Source organism: Mus caroli, chromosome 16 (genome assembly GCF_900094665.2).
Source record: "Mus caroli chromosome 16, CAROLI_EIJ_v1.1, whole genome shotgun sequence".
In the NCBI taxonomy this organism is placed as follows: Eukaryota; Metazoa; Chordata; class Mammalia; order Rodentia; family Muridae; genus Mus; species Mus caroli.
In genome coordinates, this window is record NC_034585.1 from 85,142,857 (window position 1) to 85,160,218 (window position 17,362).

Here is a 17,362-nt window from a genome sequence, read left to right on the forward strand (position 1 = left end):
CCAGACAACCCCAAAGTAAGTGGTATGGTTGTCCAGCAAAACTTTAATTTAATTTGCGACAACATGAAACAAATTACTTTTTCTTATGGAAAAAAAAAAAACCTTCATTCTGAGTCTCATTTTTTTTAAGTCAAACTTTTGCTCTGTTGACACAAATCAACTCCTGACATGGGAAATTTAAACACACAGTGTTTTCTCCAACAATGACTCTGAGGAGAATTTAGCTCCCCGGAGGAAACCAAGAGCCTGATTCCAAGATCAGCTGACAGGACTGAAATGTTGAGGAACCCACGGATAGATACACGCATCTCTGGAGGCTGGAGAGGTATGGGGGAAGCTTGTGGCACCCTGGCTGAGGCTAAGGTCACAGAAAACATGCTTTTCTGTGTCTTCATTTTGTTCAGCATGGTGAGGTTGAAGCGGGGTGCAACCCAGATATTAAAACTGCCCTACCATGATGGATTGTGGGTTTTAACAGTCTGCTAAGTTTTCAGGGCCTTCATAAGAACCCTGGAGGCTGAAATGACAATCAAGATGTTGCTACAACAGATATCCCGATGGTGACAAGGCCCTCTGGCCTGATCCACACACCTTGGCTCAAGTGACAGAAAGGAATAAGCAACAGCCTTGGATTAGACAGTAGGGGATCTCCTGGCAGGGGTGGGCTCACCTCAGGTGCTTTGCAAGCGCAATGAGGACATACAGGAACTCACTGACCATGTGCAAGGCAAGCATCTTCTCGGATTCCTGGGAGCCAACCTGGCGAGGTGGCTGGCTTCTCTCCTCTGGCGCTCTGTTGCCCAGGTTGGTCACCCACAGGGTGTGTAACAAGGAGATCACGTTGGACAGCAGCTGAGTCTCTACAAATCTGAAACCAAACATGGCAGTAGTGTAGATCACTGTGGGACAAGGACCACGAAGGAGACAGAACCCTGGTAATAGGCCTGCCTTGGTAATCCAACCTGCTTGCCCCTCATACAGAGCACACCCAGTCAGTAAAGGCATGGTGCCTCACGTAGAAATGCAGCCTCAGGCTAGACCGCTTTCTAACCAGAAAACTACCCCAAGCCCCCAAAGCACAGTAGGCATAGCATTGTGAGTATGGTAGCGATTTGAGCATAAACAAAGTTATTGTGGGACAGGCAACTAGCCAACTATGCCTTATTAAAAAATCTGAAATAGTTTTGAAGTTGTTGATGTTGGAAGACGAGGTTTAAGCTGTTACTTTCTCTTTGAAAGATCTTATTCTATTTGCTTTTTTTTGAAACAAGGACTTGCACTGTAGCTCAGACTGGCCTCGCGACTCCCTGATATCCTCTGCCACAGCCTCCTGAGTGATTATAAGAACCAACCACTAAGTCTACAAAAGAAATTTTAGAAAAATACCCTTTTAAATGCCAATCTCCACTGGTGTTTATCTCCAGGTATGAACAGCTAGTTTTTGTATTAGGAGAAAGGAACATTTAATCCTCTTGGTTAAAGATAACGAACAACCATGTCCTGCAACAACACGTTTATGAAATGGCAATGCCATAGACCTCTTGGTTTTTGGGGAGGTTTTTTTGTATGTTTTTTTTTGTTTTTTTGTTTTTTCGAGACAGGGTTTCTCTGTGTAGCTCTGGCTGTCCTGGCACTCACTCTGTAGACCAGGCTGGCCTCGAACTCAGAAATCTGCCTGCCTCTGCCTCCCGAGTGCTGGGATTAAAGGCATGTGCCACCACACCTAGCTCTACAGACCTCTTGTGATGAGGTCCAGGCACCCTTAAGAATTCATCTAGCATTGTAGCAAAACATGACTGTTAAGTATGCAGAGTTCCTGGGGCTAGGGGTTGTGCCTGTGTATTTGGGTTTGCTTCTCAGAGTTGAAAATGACTTTTGAAAAATGAACTAAAAGACCCAGCGACTCTTGGGCATACACTTGCCCTGTCACAGGCAGAGCCTCGAGGTAGTGCTGCTGTGTCAGGAATGACAAGGAACCTTCTGCTCCAATCGTCCACTGCAGCATGGGCCCATCCTGCTCGACCCTCCCAGTGCTTGAGAATTCATCCACCATTGCTGGGCATTTCCACAAACCATCAAGAACTAGAAGCTCAGACGACGCGGGCTAAGTCAAACCCTATATGAAGCTGATCCCAGTGGAGGGTGTGACATAAAACACACAGAAAGGCCAGTGGGATTGCAGCTGCGCTTTGATCAGAAGCAGATCAGACACTGAATATCAGGAATTAATCAAAGAAAGACCATTTGGCCATTTCCAGAAGCTAGACTGTAAGTTCACAAGAGTGTGAGGGGACACTACTGCACACAGTCTATCTATTCATACTTAAATTTTTAGAGGTCTCATGAGCAGACAGCTCATCTAGAAGGTACTTACCTGCTCTCAAGGATGTGTAAAACCCACGTTAAAAGGCTATAGTCACGTATGATTTCATAGGCAGATCTGGTGATGTGGGCGACATTCTGCAGGATCTCCAGAATCCAATTCTGAAAAGCCCAACAGTCACTTCTTAGTAGAAAAACAAACTTATTTGACCAAAATTGATTTTCCCTCCCACTCTATTTTAACTTTTAATATTTTTTAGACAGGGAATAGACTTTTGAGGTCTGGGACCATTAGCCACAAGCATTAGCCACAAGGCTCAGTTACAAAAGAGTGATTTCAAAGATGTATCAGCATGCAAATGACATCTACTAGTGATATGAGCCCGGGGAGAGCCTCACTTCTGATAATCCATCATGGAATTGATCCACAGCAGAGACACACCATAGAAACCACATAGCTCAGATACATGATGGTCCAGCTGGGACATGGCACAGACCCGAGAATTTCCAGCCCTGTTGCGAGCTACTGGTAGCCCATTTTGTCCTATCCACCCAGAAGGGAGACAGACCATCAACACAAGATTTAACTGCTTCCAAGCACCTCAGAATCCTGCTACAATGACAATAAAAAGCATACTCAAATTTCACTACTCCAGTGCGTTTCTCTCTCTCTTTCTTACTTTCTTTCTTTCTTAAAGATTCATTTATTTATTATATGTAAGTACACTGTAGCTGTCTTCAAATACCCCAGAAAAGGGCATCAGATTTCATTAGGGATGGTTGTGAGCCACTACGTAGTTGCTGGGATTTGTACTCAGGGCCTTTGGAAGAGCAGTCAGTGCTCTTAACTGCTGAGCCATCTCTCCAGCCCCTCAAATGTGTTTTTTAATTCAGCTGTGCCCTACCACATTTTACATAAACACAAATCAAGCTTGCCAGGCTAAGAATTAACCCAGGCACCTAAGCCTCTTCCCATGTACCTCTTCCAAAAGCCTGTGTATTTAGAAACATAAAATCAGCAATCGGCCCCGGGGACAGGGGCAAACTCACTGGTTCCTGATGAGTGTCTCTGTGTGAGTGTGGTGTGGTGTGGTGTGGGTGTGGGGCAGTCCCAATTCTCTACTCTTATTTACTATGATTTACAAAATCAAAGGGAAACTAACAAGTCCTTAGTGAAACTTCAAAGTGCCTTTGACTTTTAAAGCTTTAGTGAAAATTGTACAACGCCATTCAATAAGATGATGCTTTCAACAATCAATAAAGAAGATGGGAATTCAGCCTGCGGTGCCACTCTGAAGCTTGTAAATCAGTGCACTGTGACAGGGGAAAGGATACAGTACGTTATGATCTCACACAAACAAAAGAGAACACGTGTCCAGTGCTTCTTACGTTAGGGACTACGTGTAATTAAACCTTTTAAGAATCAAGGCAGGACGAACGCTGCAAGTTCACAGCCAGCAACATGAAAAGCAGGTTTCAAGCCAGCCAGGACTACAAAGTAAAATCTTGTTTCAAAAACAAAGAGAGTAAATTGCAGAAAAATAATGTAACAGGTACTAATAAAACTGAACACACAGTGTGACTGTCCATAGGCTGGTGTGAACACACAGTGTGACAGTCCATAGGCTGATGTTTACTTAGTTGAAGCATAGTTCTTGCTGGCCCTGAACTTGCCTCAGCCTGAGGGCTGGGACTCCTCTGCAAAGGTCTTCTATCTCCAGGCACTCAATGGAAAGCTGGGGGCTAGACAGCTCCTGCCATGAATGCGGGCTAATTTGCATCTTGGCTTTTGGCCATGTCTATAGGCTTGTGACTGTTAATTAGTTCCCTTCTCTTGATAAAGATACAGAGGCCTTTCTTCCTATCCCCAGGACATGGTAAGAAGGCTGCAAAGAAAGCCATCTATCAGGGAACAATCCCAGACGTCACCCACTAAGCCCGGGAATGACCACAGAGAACACAGTCACCTGTGCGGTGAAGCCATGGGACATGCTCACCTGAGCAACTTCGTCACACAAGGGGCTACTGAAGAAGGACAGGATGATGTGGAACACGCCTCTTCTAGAGCATAGCTCATAGCAGTGCTTGTCTCTAATCCCCTGCCGTAGAATTTCCAACACCCATTCTTGTTCAGTTTTTTGCTAGGCCAGACAAACAAGAAAGCACTGTTAAATAACTTACAGCTTTCTTTATTGGACAAACACCATTGACTTCAGGTGATGGCTCAAAGCTGCAGCCTTGTATCTTATCAGCCCAGACATCAAAGCTCAAGTCAAGCTAAACACTAAGCCCTGTTTAAGTAGGTGGGACTTTTTTACAGAAGAGTATGTAATTCTTACTCAAGGGATTCAGCAAGGAAATACAAGAAAGATGCTCTAGGTCTCTGGACTCAGACAGACTTTTTAAAGCAAAGTCTGAGAAGTGTCAGGACACAGGAGTGCGTCTGGCTATGCGGGGCAGCACAAAGGGTTCCTGTCTCTGACCTTGCTCTGCACTGTTTGTGCAATGGAACTGGGGAGTAAGCTGTATTACCAAGAAAGCAGAAGATATAGTGGCTGAGCACACCTCTTGAGGAGTCTCTGGGGACCAATACCTGGAAGTCAGAGCTGTAGAAGAACTGGTAGAAGCCTGGCAGTTTGTCCATGTTCAAGTTCTCGTGTGACAGCAGGAACTTGCTGATCTTCCAGTACATGTGCTCCTCTGAGAGTACAGACACACGGTCACTGACAGCCTCATGGGACAGCCTGGCAGTGTATGAACTGGGGGATGGGGTCACTCAGCAAGCTGGACATAAACCCCTACCCAGCAGAGGCTCTGCACCCTCCTCCTGATCACTCGTCCCTGAGAAGCAGGATGTGACTGGCTACCTGAGAACACTCCTGCACAAGGATCTCCCACATGCTTTAGATACCATTCCTGGGCCACAGAGACAGAGCACAGGGCCCACGCTAGCCTCTCCTAGAAAGGAGCTGACCCAGAAGGAAGGCTCTGGAACACAAGGCAGGGAGGACATATACCAGCTCTTCCTGCTACAGTCTCAAAGTTCAGCTAGGATGCCACCAGTCCCCAACACAGACTCTCTGTGGCATAAGAACTGCTGTGGACAGCTATACCCAGGCATCACAGACTCAATGGTGACTATAGCCACAAACATTTCCTCTCTGCAGCATTTTTTCCTAACAGGTTTTTTAAAGTCAGCAAAGTGAGAATTATTTTGCTTCTTCCCTAAGTTTCCAAGGCAGGAAAACCTGTCATAAATGACATGAACGGGTGACCAGCATGCCTGGCTCTTAAGAGCAACTTGACTACATGCTAAGTGAGAGCTTGAGACATGCTCCCCTAGGGACCACAGTTGCCAAGGAGGTGGAGAATCAGTTGGGGCTGTTCCTTCAGCTGAGACTATGACCTTGTTAGACAAACAGAGCCCTGGGGTCTCCAACAGTACCAATCTTCTACCGTGTTTTCCTGATTAACCCCAGACAAGGCCTTTGGTGAACCAAGCCCTGTTACTTGCGTGTCCTCTTGAGGTGGCCCTGTCCCTCCCTCAGGAGTTGCGTTCTAACCCACATAGTCACTTCTGTGCCTTTCAGAAGAGGACTGGGGACCACATATAGCACAGCCCCTGCTACGCATCGTTCAGGGAGGCAGTGTCATCAGGAGACCTGCAGGGCTCTGAAGTGCATGATGCCTGTCACAGCAACCCCAGAGGCAGGGGTTACTGGACAGGTAAGAACCCCGAGGGACTGACTTCCAGAGTGGACTACACAGCACCATTTGTCTTTTTCTCAGCCAGAATCTGTCAGGGTACCTGGTTTCAAGATCTGCACGGCTGCCTTGGCGATGAAAAGGGCCACGGTGAAAGGGAGCCTCAGGTTTGGAGTTCTAATCCCATTGCGGACAACATCGAGCAGGTACAGAACCTGAGCAGAGGGAAAGAAGCATTTTCAGAAGGGGTCCGTTTTGTCCCGGCTTTGCAGGGAGAGCCTGCTCCTTCCACCCTGGAGACAAAGAGGATGCCACAGCAGCAAAGACACTGTGAACCTTCCTGTCAGAGATGCTTTCTGCCTTTTCTTTTAGGAGCAGGCCAGCACCATGGGCTGAGAGAAGCCTAATACCACACCCTGAAACTTCTGCCCCTTCCTTCCACCACCATGGGGTATGGGTTCCTGGGGGGGTCAGACAGTGTGTGACAGCTTCCTTTACCAAAGACACTATCAACAGAAGGAAGCCATTCTGTCTAGCCACAAGAAAACACTGTTCAGGGGAAGCCTTCCCCATGCTCCTTGGGCCTTGGGGTTGGAGGGCAGCCTCCTGATAAGAAGGGCTGTGCCTTAGCGGCACCCCTTCACTCATAACTTCTCCATACCCTGTAGTAAACTCTCCTGCCCAGGGTGACGGCCCTCTCCCCAAGCCGCACCCTCGTCTCCACAGGTCTCCAATCCCCTACTCACTTGGGACTGTTCCCGGAAGCGAGCTCCCTCCAGGTGTGAGTAGTAGGCTGCGAGGACATAGTAGGCCGCAGCTCGCATCTGGGGGTCGTAGCTGCTGAGGGCTGCCACAGTTAAACCCAAGGCGTTTGAGTCCAAAAATTTTCGACAATCCACCACAAACTCTACAGAAAGTACATTATAGCATAAACACACAATCCAAGTTTCATGATTCTTGTACATCATGAAGATCATCAAGATTCACATCCTTTTACATCTTCTCAATGCCAGCTGCACAGGCTGGACACAGGAAGCAAGGGTCTCCTCAGCTGCTGAGACTAGAAAAGAGCATTTCCTCTACTATGGCAAACATTACCTTGCTTCTAAGATACTGGTCAGTCCTAACCACAAATGCCCCTAAAGCTGAGAAAAGTTAGGGTACCACTGAGGGCTACCAAGGTCGAAATCTCAGACCTTGAGCAGAATGGAACACAGCAAGGGACCTGGCTCCCAGGTTCTACCTTCTTCAGCCCTGTGCCTCCCATGTACAGGTACCAGAAGGAACAGAAAGTGGAGAGACTCAGTCAGGGCAAACCAGTGGGGTCGGGCCCATCCTGCTTACAAAGGGTTCCCCAACTCCACCCTGGCGACCTTGCCTTCTTTACTCTTTAAACAACAAGCCTCCTTCTCTCGAGTGGTTCGCCAAACTTGACCAAAAGCAACAGTGGAAATGTCTGCTGAGGCTGGGCCGAAGACATAGCTGAGTGGCAGAAAACTTGCCAGCTACACACAAGGCCATGGAGTGATTCCCAGCATGGGCATGGGTGGGAAAGCTACTGGGCGACATCCATTTGCTCTCTGTGAGGCTTCAAGGCACTGCCAACTGTCACAAGGAAGTGCAAGACAGTTGGCTCATGTGGTGCTTTGAATATGCTTGGCCCATGGGAAGTGACACTGTTAGGAGGCGTAGGTGTGGCCTTGTTGGGAAAGTGTTGTCACTGTGTAGTGAGCTGTGAGGCCTCCTGTGCTCAAGCTCCACCTAGTGTGGAGCAGAGTCAGCTTCTGGATGCTTTTGGATTGAGATGTAGAATTCTTGGCTCCTCCAGCACCATGTCTAACTGCATGCTGCCATGCGCCTGCCATGCTAACGGACGAAACCTCTGAAGCTGTAAGCCAGCCCCAATTCAATGTCTGCCTTTAGAAGAGCTGCCTTGGTCATGGTTCCTCTTCACAGCAATGAAGCCCTAACTAACAATCCCAGATAGCTCAAGGGCTTGACTCTCACCAACAAAACTGTTATCTTGTCAGCTTCACTTTAATGGGAACTCAGCGTTTTCCCCAGGAGGAATTCTGTCTAAAAACCTCAGAAGAGAGCTATGTTTCTCTTGCTGAAAGAATGAGTAACCTGGTGATGATCCCCATAAAGAGTCTTTTTAGAGTGACTGGGCACTGACCCAATCAGGAACTAATAGACACAAACTGAAACGAGTGCCCAATATGAGCACTCTTGGGACATGCTGTCAATGTAATACATTAAAACTGAAGCAAAGATGGTGCATGCTAAGACAAAGATGGAGAGGATGAGGACCCAGCAGCTTCTGGAGGTGGTAGCTGGGATGCTGGACATGAAAGCACAAGGGCTGGGACTAATCTCAGACACCAAAGGATAGGCCAGTGACTCAGAAGACTGCAAGAGAAACGGTGTGAACCCAAATACAGAGGGAGAAATGCCATGGAGAAGGCATGATGACTTGTGAGCAGCAGGGGAACTGGCAGGAGGCCAAGGAGTGACTGAGGTCTACAAAGAACCTGGGGAAACAAGGGCCATGCTTGACCAAGGCTCTACTGTAACAGCTAAGGAGCTCCTGCGGCGCAGGCACACACACAGGAAACTATGAAAAACAGGCAAAAAGAAAGAAAGAAAATGTCTTCCTAAGATCAGGCTGTAGGTAAGCCCGTGTGTGGGGCATTTTCTTAATTAGTGATCAGTGTGGGAGGGCTCAGGCCATGGTAGGTGGTGCATCTCTGGACTGGTTGTCCTGGGATCTATAAAAAAGCAGGCTGAGCAAGCCAGGGGAAACAAGCCAGTAGAGGCAACCCTCCATGGCATTACATCAGCTGCTGCCTCCAGGATCCTGTTCTGTTTAAGTTCCTGCCTTGACTTCCATTAATGATGAGCTGCAGGACCATCTATGTCGACACTAAACCTGCATGCTTTGGTTGCATCCTTGGTCATTGTCCTGGCTAAGCCATCTCAGGATTTTAGAGCTGGTTTTAAAAGGTCAAAATCACCATTCAGATGGTTCTTAAAACAGAACAGCCTTTATAGCCACTTTTAAATAGCCTTTATATTTTCAGCATCCAAGGGCAACCCTGTTTTTCTAAGTACAAAGCCAAGACCATAGAGCAACAGAGAAAGTCACAAAGTAGGAAGTCGATTTTTCCTCATGGTCATGTGGAAAATTCATTTGTCTTAGAACATCAGAGTACCAGGATTATCCAGGCCATCAGAGTTCTAGCTCTTCTCATTGAGGGTAAATTAAGTGTTTAGGCTGTTCTCTCTCTCTATTCCATTCATGAATATTTGTTAGGTTGCTATCTCCTAAGCACATTTGTTCTCCAAAGCAGTATTAATTTTATCTGCACTTTGATATTTTTAAAAGTTTTTTTAGGCCGGGCGTGGTGGCGGACGCCTTTAATCCCAGCACTCAGGAGGCAGAGGCAGGCGGATTTCTGAGTTCGAGGCCAGCCTGGTCTACAAAGTGAGTTCCAAGACAGCCAGGGAAACCCTGTCATGAACACCTCCCACCCCCCCCCCCCCCCCCCCCCCCGCCAAAAAAAAGTTTTTTAGTTCTCATTCTGCATCAAAATTCATCAATTGTTAGAAATTGTGCAGTTGTTGGATTGTTCCATACGTTACTGGACCAATCACCTGATTGATGTTTTCCCAGTCTTTGCTTTACCATCAAGCGGACTGTGATAAGCAGTGTGCCCTTAACTTGAGCTCTGGTTTTAGCTGGAGTGTCCGCCATGTGTACTAAATGAAGTCATAGTTGTGATTCATCTTCATCACTGCTAAGGGCTGGTTATGGATGCTTTAGGGCTTGTGTCATACAGTTTATCACTGTTAGCCTTTCAGCCAAATGGCTTTCCTTCATGCCTTGTGTAAGAGGCTAACCATAGTATAGAACATTTCTCCTTTCTCGGTGTCTTAGGGTGTCTATTGCTGCAATGAAACACCACAACCAAAAGCAACTTGGGGAAGAGAGGGTTTGGCACCAGCAAGTGTTCCTCAGCCTTTTACATGGCATCTTCAGTCAGGAGCTGTAGTGGGTCCTATAGAGAGCCGAGTTCACAGCCGGGCACAGGGCACTTGGCAGTGGCACTCAGATCATGCTGTGCCAGCTGCCTTGCCAGATAGGAATCAGGAGCTGCAGACTACAGCCCCAGTCTGCTAGCATAAGATCTGCTGTGGAGAAAACATCTGTCCCTGCCACTGGAAACAGCCTTGGCTGGCCGTTTCTTGGCCAAGGACTCAAAAAGGGGAGGTGGTGAGGTTATGAAAACAGGTTCTTGTCTCCAGAGGGCTAACAGTGGGGCAGTAAGACAGAAGAATCTAGGCTGACTTAGGACAAAGTCAGCAACACCTGGCTGCAGTGAGACTGAGAACAGCGCTGCGCCTTTGCTGCACACATATACACACATGCACATATGCACACACATATACACACAAGCATAAAATAAAAAGGAAGCCTTATAAGTCTTTACTGTCTGCCTTAAAGTATTTCTTCTATCATCTAAATTCTGAAATTTGAATGCATTATACAACACTAAGAATAATTAAATTCTCAATTCCAGGGCTAGGGGGGCGGAAATCAGACAATTTCCCTTGTTCTTCCAATTAAGTACAGATAAAGACCTTGACCATAACATTAAATAAACCTATGGGCAGGCAAGATGACTTAGAGGATGACTTAAAGTGCTTGTGCAAAACCTGAAAACTTGAATTTGATGCCTGGGAGTCATACTCAAGCGCAAAGCCGACTCTTTAAAGTTGTTCTCTGACCTTCAAAGTGCACTGTGGTATGCATGCCCAACAACCTATGCACAGTAATAATAACTAATTAAAAAACTAACAAACCAACCAAAGGCCTATAATGACTGAAAGGAAGAGAAAGCAGATCGGCTCAGGGTTCTAGACCTAGGAATGGCAAGGCGAACTATGCCACTGTGACCGAGATTTAGAACCCAGCCAAGTATTTAAAATAGACAGACAGACAGACACCCTACAAGTATGTTTTTTCTGCCTCAGGACTAACCTGGGAGCCATGACAACAATAAACAGCACTCTGACTGTAGAAGGCAGCACACTCACCTGGCCTGGTCAGTTCCCCAAAGAGATGGAGAAGAAAGCAGGGGTCATAGAGGCTGTCGAGGTCCACTCTTGCAGTCTTGTCCTTAAACACCAGTGGCTCCCCTGTGTCCTGAAACAATCCAAGACATCCATGCAGTCACCCTGATGGACGCTGAGCCCATGTCAGAGCTCACAAAGCATAGCAGGATATAAAATGGGAGCCCACACATGATAAGTCATCTTGGAGAGCTGCTTCAAGCTTGTGGGGTAACAAATAAGACAGTGTGACCAGTGTGACCTAGCTTCAGTGGTGGACACTGGGGTCCGTCTGTACCTCTGTAAAAGTTGGAATGGCAAGGAGGAAGGGAGAGAAAAGCGCATCACACCTCTGTGGGCAGCAGCCTCCGGTACTGCGGGAAGTGCAGGATGGTCTGCATCATCCGGTCTGGGTCCAGCAGGCGGAGGATGTCCCCAACGCTTGGCTGCTGCCAAAGTGACTTGCCCAGGCTCCGGCATGTCTTGTGATGCTCCACTGCTGCTGGGCCCCACAGCAGAACCCTAGAGCCAGACAGGAGAGCAGACTGGTTGCAGGGTTTGCTGGGAATAGAACTGATAGGAACAACCCCAACACGTAGCCTCCATCAAGACTGTGTACGTAGCTCATGCCAAGTGCCACTCTGGGTGCATGCGTGCTCTGTCACCTAATCCCCAATACAGCTTCTGACACCAGCATGGTGACAGTGCTGCCGAGGGCTAAGGGACAGCTGGTGATGGCAACCTAAGTCAGCATCCACACACTGCTCTTGATGTATGTGGCCAGACTCTGAGCCTATGAGCATGCATTAATTTACCTAATCTGTGCAATGGTCCTGTAGCTTCCACCGCCACACTTTGTGCAGTAGGGAGAAGGGCACGGAAGGCCTGGGGAAGCTGCATGGCCACTCACTTGCTGGCTGCCGTAGCTGAGCCAGGGTTCTACATGATGGTATACAGCGCTACGGCAGGCTAAAGCAATCTCAGGATCCTGAGCACCTGGAGAGCCCACCCTGCATACATAGACCTACAACTCTGTGCTGCCCGAGAATCCCCTACAGCTCTCCAGAGGCCCATGAGACATGGCGAGTGCTATGCTGTGAGTCTGGCTCCTGCTGACATTTACATGGAGGCTTTGTTCTTGACCCCCAAGTGTGACTGTGACATGGACATGCCACATAGATGCATACATGCATATAACATAAGGAAATATAAATGCTAATAAAACTTTCAAACAACAACAACAAAAGGAATAAAGCCTCGAGTTTGAAGCTCGAATCTGCTCCGTGGTGAGGGCTGCACGGGTGGCCTGGGGTGCCCAGTGCCCTGTCCTCACGCCCACCTGTCAACCCAACACTCACCTGAAACTGATGAGGCTGAGGTTGTTCTGTTCATATGCACGGAGGAGAAGTAAAATCTTCTGGTCTAGAGGGCAAATAAAGGCCACTTTCAGGAAGCTGAGCACCTCAACTACACAAGAGGGTCCACCGCACTAGCCCCGCCCACACAGCCTGGCCATCAGGTCCTCCTTACCCAGCACACTGAGGGTGGCACTGTAGGTCCCAAGTAGCACAGCAAAGTGGCTGCTCTGACAGACAGAAGGGCACAGCCTCACCACTGTGGACATCAGGTCCAGCAGGGTTTCTGCAGGAAACACCACAGATATAAACATCATGGAGACACAGTCTCAGGACAGCACAATTGGGTGCCCTGCAGCAAGCCCTGGAAGCTGCAACAATCTTTTCTGAGTAAGGCTGGGCTTTGGGCCTCCATCCAGCCACCTTCCCAGGGTCACAGGCACCCTTGGTAATAAACTCATCTTCACAATCATTATCATTCTAGGACTCACAGAGCTTAGGCTCAGGATCTACCACCCCACCATTTTAAAGAAACCTAAGATTTTAAAGTCTAAGAATCTTCCCAATTATTCCAGCACAATCACCACAATACACAGCATATACACTCCTGCCTGCATGGAGTGTGGAGTGCGTTTTTAAACTGTCTGTGCCAATCCTTTGCATCTAACAATCTTCTGTCTTCAGCTTAGCAGTTTATGAGAGCAACATGTGCTGATGTGTAATAGTCTGGGGGTGATGGCTTCATCTCTAAACAGTGTTACTTTAAGTGCGCAGGAACTGTGTCCTGGCATTCAGAGCAGTCTATACTGCTCTCAGGACTCAGGAGCACCAAGCGCATGCCAACTGAGTTGGACACGGTTGGAGACAGTGCAAACTTGGCTGGAAAGACTTTTTTTTTAAGGTTTGTTTATTTTATGTATATAGTACACTGTCGCTCTCTTCAGACACCAGAAGAGGGCATCAGATCTCATCACAGATGGTTATGAATCACCATGTGGTTGCTGGGAACTGAACTCAGAACCTCTGGAAGACTATAGCAATGAGTTATCTCCATAAGTTCGAGCCCTTGCTGCTCAGGTTCAATCTTCCCTACAAAATTAATGTAGTTAATCCACTCTTCTTTCCCATCCCTCTCAATGTCCCCTGAGTCCCAGACTTTTAACACCAGGTCCTGACAAGGCCGCATGAGCCCCAACACAATCTCCATAAACCAGCAAAGCCTTCCAAACAGGTGGCAGGAGTTTCCGGTCCTTGGTTTAACACACACAGATATTCTAGTATTACACTCTGAAAACAAATGGGGGAAGCACTTCGCTGCCCGGCTGGAAGATGATACTGCCACTGAGCGGTGGGCAGAGGGCATGGTCACCTTTTACTCCACTGTCTGGAGTTTCCTCTTCTTCAGATGACAACATGGTTGGCAAAAACAGAGAGTGCTGGGTGAGCATCATGTGGACCACTGAAAGCTGGACAAGTTTAGTGCGCCCAGAGCTTTCTGGACCATACAGGAGCTTTGTGGCACTGAGCAGAGTCTTCAAAAAGGTGAGGTCATGGTACCGAAATCTGGACGACAAGACAAAGGGAAGTGTGTCAGGAAGGGAGTTCACCTTTTAGGAAACAAGCAGAAGTCCACACTTGCGAGTTTCACAGGCTGTGCACTACTCATCACCTCGACTGTCCATGACACGCTCACACGCTCTGTACTGTTTAATCACAGCCCTATCTGCACACCACGACAGGGATCACCAACCTGCACCATGATGACGTGTCGTCACGATACAGACATCACAGATGGATGGACAGAGACTAAGACAGCTACACTTCCGGAGTCACAACCCCATGTGGGAGCTCTATCACATATAGAGGACTGTTGGCCAAACCATCTTAGGTGGCACATGGTCCAATCACCTCTGTGGCACAGACATCAAGAACTTTCTGATGAGCTGACCCAGCAGGCAGCAGAAACGAGTGTGAGGACAGTAGTCTCTGCAGTGGACCCTCCCAGGTCAGCCTGGTCCTTTAGCTGTTTGAACTACATCAAACTATGTCTTAAATCCCTTCCAACCCGCTAACAGACCTACTATAAAAAGTCCCTGCAGTCTGGTGTGAGCACTATTAGGATGTCCCTACACTTGCAATCCCAGTACTTGGGAAGAGGGCTCAGTCGGAGGCAGCTTGGGCTACATAGTGAGGCCCTGTCTCAAAAGGTCCAAAAAAAAAAAAAAGAGGAGGAGGAAGAGGAAGAGTGAGAGGGGGAGAAAGAGGGGAGGGGAGGGGAGGAGGAGGAGGAGCAGCAGCAGAGATGGAACCTGGAACCATCCTTCACTTCCTTCTCCTCTGTAGCATTGTCTCTCAATGCTGGATATCGTGAGTGATCAGAAAGCGAGGATTACAGGCACCACACATCATTTCCTGACTCTCTAAACACCCAGACTCAAGTGTGAGTGATGTCACATGGGAGCACAAACTCATCCAACTTTGCTCATCTGGTGACACTCACGTGTGCAGATGCTAACAGTCAGCAGGCCCCTGACCAGCATCTATGTAAGATGGTGTCAATACGCACCCACAGACATGTGGGAGCCATTGCAGGGGTCATAACAGTGGAGATGGCTTAGGGAACAGTCTAGATGTCCACCAGCAGAGAACTGCTAAATAAACAACTGTGCTGTCTAAAGATGGGATTCTATTCAGTGGTTAAAAAGTGATGACTTTCAGGTCTATATATTCTAAATTAGAAACATCTGAGTTTTAAAAAAAGACAAAGAACGAGATGAATGTTCAAAATGTCAAACACATGCACGCAATGACATACTGTGCTGTGAAACACTCTGCCACACAACTCAGCGGTATAAAACCCTTGCCTAGCATTTGTAAGATCAGAGGCTCGACAGTCCCACAAGAACAAAGAAAACCACAAGATAAGCAGAGCCTTGGAGGGAGACAAATATGAGGTGGGAGAATGGAAATGTATTCGGAATAATATAGACAACTGTGACATTCACCATGCTTGAGTAAGGTTAGAATCTCTACACTTTACATGTTTTACATTTCAGTTTTACTTACAATGTATGTTTAAGTGTGGATGTGCACATGTCACAGCATGCATATAAATGCCAGAAGACCAAGTGCATCCTGGGCCAGAATCAAACTCACATGGTCAGACTTGGCAGCAAGCACTTTTATCTACTAAGCCATCTAATCAGCCGGTTCTGGTTCTGTGAGATAAAGTCTCACTCAGCCTAGGCTGGCCTTGAACCTGCTATATAGCTGGGGATGATGTGAATCTCCCCCCCCCCCCCCCAGTGCTGCATTACAGACAAGCACTAGCATGCCACTTCCATGTTCTTGTTTCTAAGAAGTTTCTCTTCTCACTGACAAGGCTGACAGCTGCTCTGTGACTGGTACTCTAACAACAAGTGAAAGAACCGCATAGTCAGAACACCCATATCTTTATAAGCAGCAAAAGAAAAAGAAATTCACTTACTTGAGTCCTGTCTTCACAAACTGCTGCCAGTCACCAGGGTCAGCCTCCTTAACCGCATGCTACAAAAAAGCAAGCAAGAATGCACAGGAGACATGTCAGCGAGCTGAACGCACGGAGGGCTCCCGTGTGCAGTCTCTGGGGCAGCTGAACTAGCTCCAGTTCCTCTCATAACTTTCTGAATCAGGGCTGCAAAGAACCTTGCTGTCCCTCCTACTGTCTGTCAGTCTATGGTGCATCTTTCCTAGTCACCCTCTGCCATTCCTGCTGAGACTAAGAGGGCAGAGACAGGACACCATCTTAAAACAAGGATGAACACATACAGACTCAGGAGTGAGAGCAAATGTAAACAAAGTATCCACAGCAGACAGGGCTTTCAGACAGCTCTCACTAGCCCACCAGGAACTACCTTGAACTTGTCCCCATCCTGCCTCTACTTCCCGCGGGATGTTTATAGGTATGGGCTACCAGCACTGTTTAGTCACAGCTGCTGATGGAACCCACAGTTGTGCACACTCTGAGCAAGAGTTCTACCCACTGAGCTACAATCCCTTGTTTTGTTATTTTAAAATGTCTGTGGAACATGAGGCTCAATGCTGGCCCTGAGGCTGCAGCTAAGTACAGTCCACATACGTCGCGCCTCCACCAGGCCAGCCATGCATGAGACCTCAGTGCCAAAGGCTGTGAAGGAGTGCACAAATGGAAAAGGCTAGCCTAAACACACAGCTTCACCTCTCTCCACTTCCTTACACAGATGCAACTGTGTAAGGCTCTCTGCCTTCTTCACTATTGGCTGAGTCCAACAAAGCTTGCTACTGTCACCCATGGTGTCACCAGAACAAGAAACGCTAACTACTCCAGGGACAACAGTGTATGCTAAGCACATTTTACTAGGAGGTCAGCACCACTGCCAACACCAAAATGTGTCCACAGATGCTGGTGCGGGGGAAACCTGAACACTGTTGATCTGTGGGTGGCTTTCCATGATTTTTGCTGTTAATAAGAGTGCTATGATAAGTCTTGCATGGTCCCTGGAGTAGTTAGCGTTTCTCATTCTGGTGACACCATGGGTGACAGTAGCAAGCTTTGTTGGACAAGCCTAACATGTTAAAGAACAAACAAAACCAATGCCTGAAAATCCAGGTCACACATGACATGCACACAGTTCCATTAACATTTAAATTTAGTTTTATCTCAAATACATACATGCAGAGATATATAACATCTCTAGGACATTCATCTACCTAACAGCATGGAATGGTCTCTCAATGCTTTTACTCTGCTGGTTTTCCTGGCCGTGGCGGTGGCGGTGGCGGTGGGGCTGTGGATGGAGCGAATGGGCCTGCAGGCACTAAGCCAGCACCCCACCTCTCGGCTCCGCACC

The 17,362-nt window shown here is 47.7% G+C and overlaps 1 protein-coding gene across 1 annotated transcript in view; it reads right to left on the bottom strand.

Moving 5' to 3' along the window:
• The window catches only part of Urb1 (URB1 ribosome biogenesis homolog), a 60,450-nt gene that overhangs the window by 3,924 nt on the left and 39,164 nt on the right, over positions 1-17,362 (bottom strand). Inside the window, exons 25-36 of the mRNA XM_021184858.1 lie at positions 15,982-16,040; positions 13,864-14,057; positions 12,670-12,780; positions 12,498-12,561; positions 11,490-11,661; positions 11,125-11,233; positions 6,774-6,934; positions 6,131-6,242; positions 4,916-5,022; positions 4,320-4,463; positions 2,375-2,484; positions 671-868 (exon numbers count right to left, since the gene is read on the bottom strand). Coding sequence (XP_021040517.1) covers positions 671-868; positions 2,375-2,484; positions 4,320-4,463; positions 4,916-5,022; positions 6,131-6,242; positions 6,774-6,934; positions 11,125-11,233; positions 11,490-11,661; positions 12,498-12,561; positions 12,670-12,780; positions 13,864-14,057; positions 15,982-16,040 — 1,541 coding nt within the window. The remainder of the gene's footprint in view (positions 1-670; positions 869-2,374; positions 2,485-4,319; positions 4,464-4,915; positions 5,023-6,130; positions 6,243-6,773; positions 6,935-11,124; positions 11,234-11,489; positions 11,662-12,497; positions 12,562-12,669; positions 12,781-13,863; positions 14,058-15,981; positions 16,041-17,362) is intronic.